The sequence below is a fragment of the Thamnophis sirtalis genome, unplaced genomic scaffold, assembly GCF_051295495.1.
Source record: "Thamnophis sirtalis isolate CommonGarterSnake01/CBP01778 unplaced genomic scaffold, rThaSir2_p1.2 scaffold_3, whole genome shotgun sequence".
Lineage (NCBI taxonomy): Eukaryota > Metazoa > Chordata > Lepidosauria > Squamata > Natricidae > Thamnophis > Thamnophis sirtalis.
This window is the reverse complement of record NW_028261383.1, coordinates 32,356,079-32,371,066: the sequence shown is the minus strand read 5'-3', so window position 1 is coordinate 32,371,066 and position 14,988 is coordinate 32,356,079. Positions and strand designations below refer to the sequence as shown.

The 14,988-nt window shown below is 41.0% G+C and overlaps 1 protein-coding gene across 1 annotated transcript; it reads left to right on the top strand.

The window, feature by feature from the left end:
• On the top strand, positions 1 to 10,039 carry LOC148047859 (butyrophilin subfamily 1 member A1-like). Its single transcript, XM_087707790.1, has 3 exons — positions 1 to 92; positions 6,941 to 7,039; positions 9,350 to 10,039. The coding sequence occupies exons 1-3, from the start codon at positions 80 to 82 to the stop codon at positions 9,868 to 9,870; spliced, it is 633 nt and encodes a 210-aa protein (XP_087563916.1). The 5' UTR covers positions 1 to 79; the 3' UTR covers positions 9,871 to 10,039.
• The last annotated feature ends 4,949 nt before the right edge of the window (positions 10,040 to 14,988 follow it).

The following is a 14,988-nucleotide window of genomic DNA, read 5'->3' as shown; positions in this document are numbered from 1 at the left end:
TCCATCTTACCTCTGGCCCAGGAATGTTTTTTTGATATTGCTGATAGCAAGCATTGCTCTGAAGTGCACGGTGATCGTTATGGTGTTTTCAGGTAATGATCTGGTTTCATCCTGTAATCTAAAAATAAAAACTGGCCCTAAAATCAGCATCCAACCCCTGACTAATAACCACTAGACTCGATCCTGTTGTGCAATCGCAACAGCTCATTCATGCAGTTGCCAGAAGTCAAGATTGATCTGAAAGCAGCAGTCCTTCCCCCTTTAAAATTTACTCCCACTGTCACATTTCTAAGAATAAGCCTGTTGATTTCGAAATTGACTTGAAGATTACACAATTCTAGTTCTAATGACAAGAAAACATAATCTTTGAAACATGAAATGTCTTTAGCATGAAAAATAGGATTGAAGACCTATGCATGAACACTAGCTTCCCCTACTAACCTCATTTTTTCCTCTCTATTTAATATATCAATATGTCCATTAATTATTTTCCTCCTCTGTCTTCCCAACTTCTCTCCAACACTTGGTTGCAGGGAAATCAATATTTCCTTGCAATTTTATTTTATTTGTAGATTCTATTTTATTTATAGATTCTATTTTATTTATAGATTCTATTTCATTTATAGATTCTATTTTATTTATAGATTCTATTTTATTTATAGATTCTATTTTATTTATAGATCCTATTTTATTTATAGATCCTATTTTATTTTAAGGGACACGGTGGTTCAGTGGCTAAGATGCTGAGCTTGTCGATCAGAAATGTCGGCAGTTCGAATCTCTAGTGCCGCGTAACAGAGTGAGCTCCCGTTACATGTCCCAACTTCTGCCAACCTAGCAGTTCGAAAGCACGTAAAAAATGCAAGTAGAAAAATAGAAACCAACTTTGGTGGGAAGGTAACAGTTTTCTGTGTGCCTTCAGTGTTTAGCCATGCCAGCCACATGACCACGGAGACATCTTCGGACAGCACTGGTTCTTTGGCTGTGAAACGGAGATGAGCACCTCCCCCTAGAGTTGGGAACGATCCTAACCCTTTACTTTTACCTATTTTATTTTAGAATGTCTGGCTTAGTTCAGTGCAATACTTGTTTTGCAGCTGTCTTCCATGGGACTCTTTTCAAATTTCGACACTGTCCTATTTGTAAACAAATTGCTAGTCTACATGGACAGATTGCTTACTTAGAGTCTCTAGTCTGTGCTCTTGAGGCAGAAATTAGGTATCCAGCTCAGCCATTCAGTTCTATTGAGCTGCACCACTATCATCCCCCTCTACCACAAAGACCCTGCAGGAGAAGGGCAGTATGGATGACTGTGGGATCTGGCGGGGTGAGAGCCATGAACCACAAACACGAAACGTTCGTTGTGTCCCTGAATAACAGATACAGTACCCATGCTAACCTTATTGGGGATACTAAGATGGCAGATCAAGCTGGCTGTGATGATTATGCTGTCAAGTAAAATCAAGCATTTAATAGTGAGTGCCATACCATGTGTGCACTAATCAAATAGTAAGGAAGTAAGGAAGTAAGGAAGTAGGAGAAGTCAGGCACAACACAGGTTATGTCAATCAAAAAGGACTCAAATGTCTATACACCAATGCACAGAGTATGAGGAATAAACAGGGTGGATTAGAAATTCAAGTAAATGAGGGTAGATATGATATTGTTGCCATTAGGGAAACTTGGTGGGATGGAACCCACAAATGGAACATACAGCTAGAAGGATTTAAATTATTTAAAAGAAATAGATCAAATAAAAGAGGAGATGGAGTTGCACTATATATAAGAAGAGCCAAGGTGGCGCAGTGGTTAAATGCAGCACTGCAGGCTACTGCTAGATCAGCAGGTCAGCGGTTCAAATCTCACCGGCTCAGGGTTGACTCAGCCTTCCATCCTTCCGAGGTGGGTAAAATGAGGACCCAGATTGTTGGGGGCAATATGCTGACTCTCTGTAAACCGCTTAGAGAGGCCTGAAAGGCCTATGAAGCGGTATATAAGTCTACTGCTATTGCTATTGCTAAGAAATAACTATATCTCTACAGAGATAGAGCACAACAATGATGAAAACTGCCTTGTATGATTTGGGCCAATATAAAAGGGGGGGGGGATGACATTGCCATAGGTATATACTATAGGCCACCCAGCCAAACAGAAGGAATAGATGAAAATTTTGTAGTCATTAACTAAGGTATGTAGGAAGAACATCACCATAGTAATGGGGGACTTTAACTATCCTGATATCAACTAAGAGACAAACTCTGCACCAAGTGGAGATCAAACTGGTTCCTGACAAACCTAGCAGCCAACTTTGTTTCCCAAAAAGGAGGAAGAGCCTCCTAGAGGAGCAGCCATATTGGACTTAATTCTCACTAACATAAATGATAGAAGGTGTTGATTCTACAGGAACCTTGGGGGAAGTGATCACGCAATATTGGAATTCAGCATTATGCAAGCACAAGCAATAGAACAAAGTCAAACTAGACTCTTGGACTTTAAGAGAACTAATTTCAATAAACTTACAGAGAGCTTGGGAACGATTCCATGCATGAGAATCCTCAAAGGTGAAAACAACTCAAGAAGCTTGGGAAATTTTTAGAAAGCAAGATCATAAAAGGCCAGTCTAGCACAATACCAGTGAAGAAGAAAAACAACAGTTCTCAAACGAAACCAGCATGGCTACATAAAGAACTCTCTGATACATTGAAAGACAAAAAGGTCAAGTATAAAAAGTGGGAAGAGGGCACATAACTAGGGCAGAATATCAGCAAATAGCCTGAGCCTGTAAAGAGGAAGTGAGAAAAGCTAAGGCTCAAAATGAACTAAGGCCATGATGGCGAACCTATGGCACATGTGCAGAGCCCTCTCTGTGGGCCACACATGCCGTGGCCAAGTATTCTTCTGGTTTCTGGTGCACACATGCGCACTGGCCAGCTGGACTTTGCGAGCATCGAAGCACTGGAAAATGGCCTGAAAACTGCCTGAAAAATGATCAAAAATGGTAAAAAGCAAGCCATTTTCCAGACTGTTTTACAGGTTGTTTTTCAGGCTGAAAAATGTCCTGAAAATGGCCCCAAAATGACTGAAAAATGTCCAAAAACATCCAAAAAACATGCATGCACGCACCAGCCACCTGGTCTTCAGGTTTCCGGCACTCCGGCATGTATACACATACATGCACATGCACACATGTTCTGGTTTGGACACTCAGTGCCGAAAAGGTTCACCATAACTGAACCAAGGTGTTGTCCCCAATTTGGGTCTGAGCCTGGTGCCAAAGCCAATGATGGACGCCAGACATGAGGTGCAGGTTTTCTGAATGCTTTTTATTGGAGTACTCCAAGGAAAAGGATTCCTGGTCAAAAGGCCAAGAACCAAGAACAAAGGATTTAGAAAGTTTTATACATTTTCACTAAAGGAGAAGGCGGGAAAAGGTGAAACAATAAGAAATATCACCTAGTAAACGTTTTAGCAATAATTCTACAGTTTGTTCTATTGGTCTATAGCTGTCCCATTCCTAAGCCTTGGCTAATGAATGACCCAGGAGTGATCTAGTACACATTTCACTTGCTGCAGGCCATCTCCATTCCTAACTTTTGGCTGAGGTCTGTAAGTTGTCTAACTCTTGTTACTTTTATCAGCTTTCTAACTACCCATAATTGCTACAAGCTTTACACATGCATATTTCCTGTTGATAAGCATTCTTTGTTCTTGCCAGACAGACCCCCACAATTACTATCTTCCTGATTTACATTCAAGTGCGTGCCATGAACTTGCTTTAAAAGCCAGCCCATCAAAAAAAAAAGAGCTTATTTTTCTTCTTCATGTTAAAAACAAGAAAAAAAGTCAAGGAAATGATTGGTCCATTGGTGAGAGAAATTGGCAAGAAGGTGACAAACAACAGAGAGAAAGCAGAACTATTTAACTCATTTTTTGCATCATGTCTTTACACAAAGTATCAAAAACAGTCAGGAAAAAACAGATTAGGAACACAAGTTAAAATAGAGAAGAAAATGGTAATTGTGTATGTCTAGCAGTTTAATGAAAGAAGGACTAGGGGTGACATGATAACAGTGTTTTGATATCTTGGCGGTTGCCACAAAGAAGAGGGAGTCAAGCTATTTTCCAAAGTACATGAAGGCAGGACAAGAAGCGATTGGTGGAAACTAATCAAGGAGAGAAGGTAAAAATTAGAGCTAAAAAGAAATTTCCTGATGGAACAATTAATCAGTGGAACAACTTGTCTCCAGAAGTTGTGGGTGCTCCAACACTGGAAGTTTTTAAGAAGAGATAGGATAACCATTTGTCTGAAATGCCTTAGCAGGGGGTTAGATTAGAAGACCTCCAAGGTCCCTTCAAACTCTGTTATTATTCTACTCTATTTGTTCACTCACTGGGAAATTCTTTTGTTCCATTTTGGGAACAAATCAAAGTTGAAGAGAACACTGTGTTTGTTCCTCATTTTAACAGCTGGAAATCTGGGGAGCAGAGGTTATAAATATTTTAGTCTTTCCTTTTCCCCTCACAATATTTTCCATTGGCTGCAGAGGAGCAGTGTCAGGGCTGCCATTCAGCTATGCTATGCTATGCATTGCTTGCGGTCAGCCTGCTATAGCAACAAGGGTAGGGACAAGTGGGTGGAATAAGAGGGAAGGTTAGCAGGAGGAATTGAAACTAAGCATTGCACCCTCCTGTGAAAATCGCTGGACATTCCAAGGTCAAGCAAAGAAATGCAGAAACACCCAGCCTGTGAAGACAGGGACTGTTTCACCAAACAATTTGTTAGCACCTAATTGGACACACTTTGATAACCAGGAGTGGTGGTGGATGGAAGCAAGAGAAAATTAACCGTATGCTTTTGGTGTGAAAACTTCAGATCCAGCTTTGCTTCTTCTGTAACCACTTGGCTTTAGTAAAGTACACCTTTGGCTAACCATGGGCCCGAGAGCCTTTCTTTTCTAACTGACCAAGTTGGGACAGTTGACAAGTAGAGTGTGGAGTCCAGATTACAGAGATCACCATGAAGCTTCACAGGAAAACCAAAAAATTCAAGTGGGTTACTGCAAAGGCCCATCTTTTGTTTTTAACATGGAACATGTATGCAATCCACATAAAAAGTGGCAGAGCTTCAATCTCATAGTCCTGTCCATCTTGCCTGTCACCACAGTCTGGTGGCTCAGAAGTTAGAATGCAGTACTGCAGGCAAACTCTGCCCACAGACTAGCGTTCGACCTTGACCAACTCAAGGCTGACTCAGCCTTCCATCCTTCTAATATCGATAAAATGAGGTAAAATGCCCCCAGATTGTTGGGGGCAATATGCTGACATGGTATCTGCGAAGAGAGTGCTGTAAAGCTCTACGGAGCAGTAAATAAGTCCAAGTGCTATTGCTATTATTATATAATAGTACTTTTTAATTGTATTCATTCATTTATCAAGCAATCATTCAATCAATCCATCCATCAGTCGATATGGCCACCGATCTCAAAAACATGATTCTGCTGACAACCATTAAAAATGATATAAAAAGAGCAGGAGACAAAATAAAAAAAGAGGAATGGGCATTCGACAGGTTCACTGCCTTATTTATAAAGTAACAAAAGCAGGATTAAAAATCAATAAATAAAGCTAAAAAATATAAACGGGTCCATTAATGTAATGAAAAGGGAGAAAGAATTAAAGCAATGACTGGAAAGTAACTGAATTAAGTAAGGCTGTTTTGAAAGGAATAACAACATTAAATTCAGTTAATTCTTGGTCCTGGCTGTACTGTGATCTTCCTGTAGGCCCCAGCATGCCATTCAAACTCTGAGTACAACTTTTAGCCCAAGAAAAACTCAACACTCTGAATTTAAAGGAAGACTAGGACAGTACAGGTCTTAAACAAGCTTGCTCAGCCTGTGGAAACTCACTTTCTAATTTCCCACTCTCGCTTCAGAATCAATGGTGCAAATTTTGGCAAGCCCTTGGTAGGACTGGGTGACCAACACCATCTATCACTTCCTTAAAAAGCCAAATCAAATTATTTATCGTTCAGATCAGTGGTGGAATTCATTTTTTTTTTACTACTGGTTCTGTGGGTGTGCTGTGGGTTTGTGGGTGTGGCAGGGGAAAGGATGCAAAATCCCCATTCCCTCTCTACCCCACTAACCTGCTTTCAAGCTCCGTTCTCCTGTCCAGAGAAACAAAAGAAGATCCGCTGGGAGGCTGAGAGGCAGGGAGGCAGCGGGGGCGGGGCCAGCCTATTTGGCGGTCGTCTGAACTACTCAAAATTTCTGCTACCGGTTCTCCAGAACCTATCAGAACTGGCTGAATACCACCTCTGGTTCAGATTCATACACTGCTTCTCCCCTCCAAGAATAAAATTGCCCAGAGTGGTTTGCAAATCACAGAAGAAACAAGGCCACATGTATCCCTACAGAGTCTCCAAAGACCAAACAAGAGGTAAGAACTAAGCAGCTAGTCCTTAGCTTTTTTTAGCCAAAGCTGCCTCCCCCCCTCCTCCTCCTTTATCCCTCATCGAACGTTGGTGATCATGTTCGCGATCCTATTCTTATCAATAGCCCCATGAAAAAGTGCTGCTGAGTTTTGTCCAAACCAATCCCTTAGATTTTGAAGCCATGATGTTCTTCTTCTGCCTGGACCTCATTTGCCTTCCATCTTTCCAGGATGATTAAGTGAAGGGTGGTGTATTTTTCCGGGTGTAGCATCACATGTCCAAAATATTCTAACTTTCCCTTTTTAATGGTTTTGATGATCTCCCTTGGCTTTCCCAGTCAGCTTATCGCCTCCTCATTTCTGATTTTGTTAAGCCAGTTTATAGAACCCAGCTTATAACAGACCTTCTCCAAAAGATGGCATATATTAATAAATGTCTTTATAAGAAAAAAAAGAGAGAAGATAACGATGACAACTGTATTCTAACATCAAGCTATTCTCTAAGGTTCGCAGGCTCCTAGTGAGGGGCTGAAGGCAAGGAGAGGGATCCAAAGTTGTCTACAGAAATGTATTCCTTGTGGATCAGCTGAAGGCCACATAACAGGTAATCCTGGTTCTTTCCATCAATAAACATCAGATCTGTCAAAATATTGATATGAGTTATGGTTTTTAAAACGTTCAGAACTCATAAAAGACAGGTGTGAGAATCCATCTGAGATGTCTCCTCAGAAGTCATTAAGTTATAGAGTCAAGAACAATACTTTTTACAGGATTCTGATAGGTTAAGAGTCCCAAGGAAAAGGCCAAGAGGAAGCAAGGCCAATGGAATTCTAGAAGAGAAATAAAAGTGGGAGGGAGCAGAAGCATAGAAGTTGTCCAATGTGAGAGCTTGAATCTAGACAGGAGATACTGCAGTTGTTGCCCAAAGCATCCAAATGGGAACAGCATGAATTGTTCATAGCAATAGCAGTTAGACTTATATACCGCTTCATAGGGCTTTCAGCCCTCTCTAAGCGGTTTACAGAGTCAGCATATTGCCCCCACAATCTGGGTCCTCATTTTACCCACCTCGGAAGGATGGAAGTCTGAGTCAACCCTGAGCCGGTGAGATTTGAACCGCCGAACTGCAGAACTAGCAGTCAGCTGAAGTGGCTGCAGTACTGCACCCTAACCACTGCGCCACCTCGGTTCATGAGTCGTGAGTCCCAGCTGATTGTGAGGAAATGGAGATTTTACAGTATCCTTCCCCTGCCACGCCCACCAAGCCAAGCCAAGCCGACCAAGTCATGCCCACACAACCAGTAATAAACATTTTTGAATCCCACCACTGATATTCCCTTTCTATCTCCTGTGACCTTTTAAGCCATAAAATCGCAAGCTGGACATAAAAATGTTAACTGCATTTCAAAATACAGAGCTTCATGTTTCATGTAATGGCATCCATTCTCATTCGAGTGCCAATATCAGAAGCTTTTCGTTCTGCAGTTTTTCAGCCCTGAAGGAAATAGTTGTGTGCATGCATGCTATTATCTTTTCTATCTGTTTTAGTGGCATCACAAATCAGCCTTTTAGATGGCATACTTTGTTTTTTGTGGCTCCTGCTAGGTAAATCGTTTCAAGAAGATTTACACTCCATTTGAACTCCGTTTTAACTTGGAGATCTTTGTGTGTAAAAAAAGTTCTGTGATTCTGAGGCAGATAGACAGATAGACCACAAAAATCACAATCTTTTTGTGTTTTAATCTTCATTGACATTTAAAACTGTTTTCCCCCTACATATGACGTTGTTTCAAAATAAATTTAGTCCAGATTTTGCAATGAATGGGCTTTCTTGCACAATCAAGTTACTAATGCTTCTGCTTTAAACTGTTACCATTTATGCTTTTTTTTAAAAAAAGGCAACCACAGTTGAATTTTCTTTGCAACTTCTTCTTGGGTATTGCCTAGAAGACAAGGCATTTTTGTATAAACCATTTTAATTTCACTTCCATCATTTTCATAGATCCCTGGGATATGAGCTCTATTGTACTGAACACTTTCAAAATTTCTTATGGTTTTCAATTTTATTACTTATTTAAAATCAGCATCCTTGTAATCTCGTTGAAAAAAATCCCCCAAAATTGAGGAGAGATCCCACCTGTAGTTCTCTACTCTTGCACAACAAATGGATAACTATAAAAATTATTTGAAGAGCTATAATAGAATAGAACGGAATTCTTTATTGCGCCAAGTGTGATTGGACACAGAAGGAATTTGTCTTTGGTGCATGTGCTCTCAGTGTATATAAAAGAAAAGATACATTCTTCACGAATCATAAGGTAGAACACTTAATGATAGTCATAGGGAACAAATAAGCAATCAAATCATACTAGGAGACAAGCAATTTACATTGTAAGGATACAAGCATCAAAGTTACAGTCATATAGTCATAAATGGGAGGAGATGGGTGATAGGAATGATGAGAAGATTAATACTAATGCAGACTTAGTGAATAGTGTTGAGGGGATTATTTCTTTAGCAGAGTGATAGCGTTCTGTTCTTGTGTCTAGTTGTTCTGGTGTGCAGTGCTCTATAGCGTCGTTTTGAGGGTAGGAGTTGAAACAATTTATGTCCAGGATGTGAGGAGTTTGTAGATATTTTCTCAGCTCTCTTTTTGACTCATGCAGTGTATAGGTCCTCAGTGGAAGGCAGGTTGGCAGTAATTGTTTTTTCCTGCAGTTCTAATTATCCTCTGAAGTCTGTGTCTGTCTTGTTGGGTTGCAGAACCAAACCAGACAGTTATGCAGATGACAGACTCAATAATTCCTCTGTAGAACTGTATCAGCAAATTCTGTACAACTGTACGGAACTGTAGAACTGCATAGCAAATTCGACAGCTGATGGTGAACATTTTTCCATTCTTTCTTCGACACAGCAAATCTGACTCTGAATCCCAGCACAGCTCATCCCCAGCTCTACATATCCTCTGATTTGAAAGGCGTGAGATGGAGAGGCATGAATCAGCAAGTCCACGGCAGTCTTCTGAGATACGACGTTATGGCCAGCGTCCTAAGCCACGAGGGCTTTAATTCTGGGAAGCTTTGCTGGGAGGTTGAGGTGGTGGATGAAGGGGAGTGGTGGGGAGTGGGAATTGTTAGGGAATCTGCAAACAGAAATGGGCCGATTCTCCTCGATCCTCGAGGGGGTTACTGGGGAGTGCAGCGAATTAACGGGAAGCATGAATCAATCACTCAGCCCAGGACAGATTTGACATTGTGCCACTCCCCAAGAAGGATCCGAGTTTCTTTGGATTATTTAGAAGGACTTGTGGCATTTTTTGATGGCGATACGAATGCTGAAATCTTCACTTTTCCAAAAGCCAATTTTGCTGGAGAGAAGATTCATGCATGGTTCTTGATCCATAAGTGGAATGGACAACTTCTTCTCCACCCGTGACACTAAGGGACAAAGACGATCATCCTGTTGGAAGAACTTCAGGCCACCTGCCTTAATCTCTCTTCCACTTTTTCTGTTTCTCTCTACCTTCCTGTGTGATGTAGGATCCTAGGATAACATTACCAGATCCAATCTGGAATCCTTTGACCTTTTTTTAAATCCTTCTGTTTTCCCCAGTCTCACTTACCAGATTTTTAAATTCTAAATCAAAGAACCCTTATGTTGCAGTAATAAACTGCATTTCAAATAATACTTCTAAACTTAAAAATTAGAAGGAATAAATCATGTTTCAATCTGTCTCCTATATTTGAGAATGTGTGTGCTGGACAGGACTAGGACACAAATAATTATCTTGACTTTGAGAGTTCACTTGCCAATCCATCATGTACCTTGCAGCCATTGGATCTCATTAAGCTTCTGGCCACTCCCAGTTTTAAACATTCTGAATCCATCATCCAGTGGTGGGATTCAGCCAGTTCGCACCACTTTGGGAGAACCGGTTGGTAACTTTCTAAGCAGTTTGGTGAACTGGCTGTTGGAAGAAATCATTAGGGCAGAGAACCGGTTGTTAAATTATTTGAATCCCACTACTGCCATCATCCAATGTTAAACAGCAATCTTGGGGGGGCGGGGAGATGGCTGCCCAGATACACTCTGGGACGTGCTTTGGCTGGTTCAGATATTGAAACCTAGGCATTCAGAGTGCAGTATTTTCCGTACTGAATTTGAAAAAGTAAATCTCTTTCAGAATCTTTCTATGGGATTCATCTCAATTAACAGCGGATGCCTATCAGTCTTGTTGGTTTTAAACCAGAATCATTCAGTTCTTAGGATGAATGAATAAATAGCACCTTCTTACACAACAGAACTAGCAGTTCCTGGGAACGATATGGAAGCTCCATCATCTTAAATCAGTGTTGAGATTAAAAAATTTTTTTTACAATTGGTTCTGTGGGCATGGCTTGGTGGGCAAGGCTTGTTGGGCATAGCAGGGGAAGGATACTGTAAAATCTCCATTCCCTACCCACTCCAGGGGAAGGTTACTGCAAAATCTCCATTTCCTCCTGATCAGCTGGGACTAGGGAGGCAGAGAATAGATGGGGATGGGGCCAGTAAGAGGTGGTATTTATTGGTTCTCCAAACTACTCATAATTTCTACTACCAGTTCTCCAGAACCTGCTGAATACCACCTTTGCTTTACATCTCTGCTTGTGAGAAGAATGTGGGAAAACTAAGTGTTGAACTATATATGAGTATCTTTAAGGGCAGAAGTCTAAGCTAGTTGGATTGGATCAAGAGCGTGACTCCATTTCTAAGATGGGGTGGGAGCTAGGTATATGACGGGAACCAAAATAAAACAACTCAATTTGTGATGTTTTTCACAATTACATTATAGCTGAATCTTCAGCAGTGATATGCAGTCTAAAGATGGCCCTGGAAGGAAATGTGGGTGTAATGATATGTTGGAACAACCTTGGGAGGAAGACAAGAGATGATGCCCAAGGAACAATCAGATGAGAGATGGCACAGCCCACGGCTGCATAAAGACTGGAGAAAGAAAGTTAGGGAGGACCTGCCCTAGTTGATGAGGCTGTTAAAAGCAACTGTGGGAGATTTATACTTTCAGACTTGCAATACACTTTTTGCGAGGCTTTATAATACAGTAGAATTAGATTATCTGGTCATGTTTCCTGTATGGGAGGGCTGACAACAATTTTTCAAGTTTGATAAGACAAATCTCCCGACATCTCTTTTACAGCCTGAGGAGCCAGGGAGATTCCTTTCTTTCTCTGCCCATTATGCAGCTGTGGGTTAAGCCCTCTCTTATCTCATTGTTCCCTAGGAGAGATTCTGCCCACATTCAGATTCAGATTCAGATTTAATTTATTTGTATGCCGCCCTTCTCCGGGAGGGACTCAGGGCGGTGAACAACTCAAAAGGGAAAAGGGGATACAAACACAATACATATAATTAAAATACACAAGAGTCATACGGCCATACAAGTTGAGAGGGGAGGGGAACTCATCAACCCCAGGCCTGCCGGCACAGCCAGGTTTGACGGCTTTCCGGAAGGCCTGGAGAGAGGTGAGGGTCCGAATCTCCATGGGGAGTTCATTCCAAAGGGCCGGGGCTGCAACAGAGAAGGCCCTCCCCTGGGTAGTAGCCAGATGGCATTGGCTGGTAGACTAAGGTGACCAGACATAACGCTTTTGGCGGGACACCCCCGCTTTTTGATGCTTTTTCCCGCGTCCCGCCCGCTTTTTTAAAAGGCACGCTTTTTTTGGCGTTCGCAGCTCCCGCCCATCAGCTGCTGGGCTGGCTCATCGTTCTGTTCTATGCTACCTACAAATTTAAGCCAGCCCAGCCTGCCGCTCACTGATTTGATTGGCTGGACTCCAGCCAATCAGTGAGCTGGCCAACCAGCTCACTGATTGGCTGGACTCCTTAGCTGAGGACGCATGCGTGAGTCTCCATTTTATTTTGTCTTTCTTGTTGGGGTTGCAGCTGCGCTTACTGGTGGTGAGTAAAATAAATCATGTTTTGTAAAAAATTTTACTCGGGAGTAAATTTTACTTACTCCCGAGTAAAAATTTTACTCGGGAGTAAAATTTACTCCCGAGTAAAAATTTTACTCGGGAGTAAAAAGCGGCTGCCAGTCGTGCAGAGAACTTCCACGTGGTTCCATCCAGACTTGCCGCCCGTGCTGGCTGTGAACTCCGCAAAGCCAAAGGGGGAGAAGGCAGGGGGCTGTCTCCTCCTCCCAGCCCAGCAAACAGTCCTTTTTTCAGCTGTGCAGACAACTTCCAAGTGGCTCTCGCAGCCCGGCAGAAGCATTTTTTCGGGGGAGGGCTCTGCCTTAAGCAAGAACTGCATTAAAGACCAGAGCAACAGGTATTTCCTTATTTGCCTGGAGAGACAAATAATTCCTAGGGATACTTGCCATGTTCTTTCATCACCATGACGATCTTATTTTTTTGAGCTAAATGTATTTTTCCAGTTTGAATTGGGCATAATCTTTTTTTATTGATCCACTGTCAGGAAGAGGGATTATAATTTAAAACAGATGATTTCAGTGGCATCTTTTTTATTAATTTAAATTTCTTTCCGTTCTCCATACCCATCTTCTTGTATCAAATAATAGCTGTGGATTCATTGGTATTAAGTGTATATGTTTGAAGCAGTGCAGGAAATCTTGAAAACTTATGAATTTCTCTCCCCTCTGTGGCATTAGGCCTTAGTATCTGATTTGCTATATAACTTAGCAGTAGTTATTAGCACTCTTGGTGAATGATTCCCTTTTCTCAAATTATCTTGAACAATAGTTTGCAATGTTTTCATATTTTGCATCCAGCTTTTTAAATTTATTATTAAATAATTTGTATTCTATCAGGGGCTTTCAGCAGTTTACAGCAACAAAAATGCCAAATAAAATTATATTATTATAAAATCATTGTAACAATTCCACAAAAACAATAAAAAGAAAATCCAGTGATAAAACCATATTAAATCCCAATGGCTCTAGAAGACAGAATAATTTGTACAGCCTTCCTGAATGGACAGCAGGTTAGGGCTCCCTGCTCTGGAGGAGGTTTCCAAAGGATGGGCATCAGCTGAAACCTTCCTCCTGAGAAAGCCCTACCTTTGTCATGAATGGGATTACAGGGCCTCCCCAGAAGATATTTAAAGCTCTGGTAAGATAGCTTTGAGGGGGGTGGTCTTTAAATATTTGGACTTTAAGCTGATTTTGGAACATCTGTAAATTTGAAAGCACAAAAAATGCTATTGGCTTGTTTCCAGATGAGTCATTTACTGTAAGGAGTATAGGCTCAATGTATTTTAAAATAATATTTTATTTATTGTGCATATGATTTTTTAAAATAGTGGTATTCTGTGTTGATTCTTTTTTTAAATTGTCTTAGACTATTTAAAAAAAGATTCTATCCAAAATAAATTGAAACAAGCCATTTTTAAAATTTCTATGCACAATACTTTGAAATGGACTCAGGAGTCATGATTGACACTGAGTGAATTTGTACTTTTAATAATCAGGAAGATACAATGGCATTGAAAAAAGTGACTGATGACCATTTTTCACACTTAGCGACCATTTTCACACTTAGCGACCGTTGTGGCATCCTCATGGTTACGCGATCAAAATGTTGATGTTTGGCAACGGATTCGTATTTCTGATGATAGTTTGAAATGGTGACAGTATAAATTATTGCTGGTGTGATACTTAACAATGGTTTTTAAGGATTTCTTTTATTTATAGAATACCTTTTTTATTATTTTGGGGGGATTTTTACTTTTAAATTGTTTATAAAATGTATTTACTACAAGAAATGTTCCTTTTTGCAAATGTGATATTTGCAAATCTTTGTGATGCAATATGTTCAGACCAGGTTTATGTGTCTCAAAGTGGCTGCTATTCTATGGGCAGGCCAGGTTGGTGCAAGGCAGCTTTGCCAGATTTGGTGTGTTTCACCCTCATTGAATTTTATATCGTATAAAGAATGGAAGGAGGAAGGAAGAGAAAAAAGGAGGAAGGGAGTGAGTGAGGAAAGAAGAGGATGGAAGGAGGGAGGAAGGAAGGAAGAGAGGGAAAGAGCAGAAGACAGATAAGGTGAAGGTAGATAAGCAAGAGGAATGAAGGAAGAAGTGAGGAGTCTCGAGGAGGGGGAAAACATTTAGTGACCAAAGTTACAATGGCATTGAAAAAGTGACTGATGACCATTTTTCACACTTAGCGACCGTTGCGACCATTTTTCACACTTAGCGACCGTTGCGACCATTTTTCACACTTAGCGACCGTTGCAGTATCCTCATGGTCACGTGATCAAAATTTTGTTTGGCAACAAATTCGTATTTATGCTGGTTTCAGTGTCCTGGGGTGACCTTTTGACAAAAATTTTTTTTTTTAATCAAGCCCCCCCCCCCCCCGGTCAAGGGTGTCCCTCTTTTCCAATCTGAAAATCTGGTCACCTTAATTAAGGAATAACCCTCCCACTCCCCCACACTCTTTGAACGAAACATCATTTATAGGGCTGGGTTTCTGAAGGCAATGATGTAATTGCTTCAGACCGGCTGTTTCAGAAGCTCAAGGAGTTAGCGGTTTCT

Excerpts from the sequence above, each read along its gene's own strand:
- LOC148047859 (XM_087707790.1), top strand. Across the intron at positions 7,040-9,349 it reads AGCTGAAGGCCACATAACAG|CAAATCTGACTCTGAATCCC; the intron begins GTAATCCTGGTT and ends TCTTCGACACAG.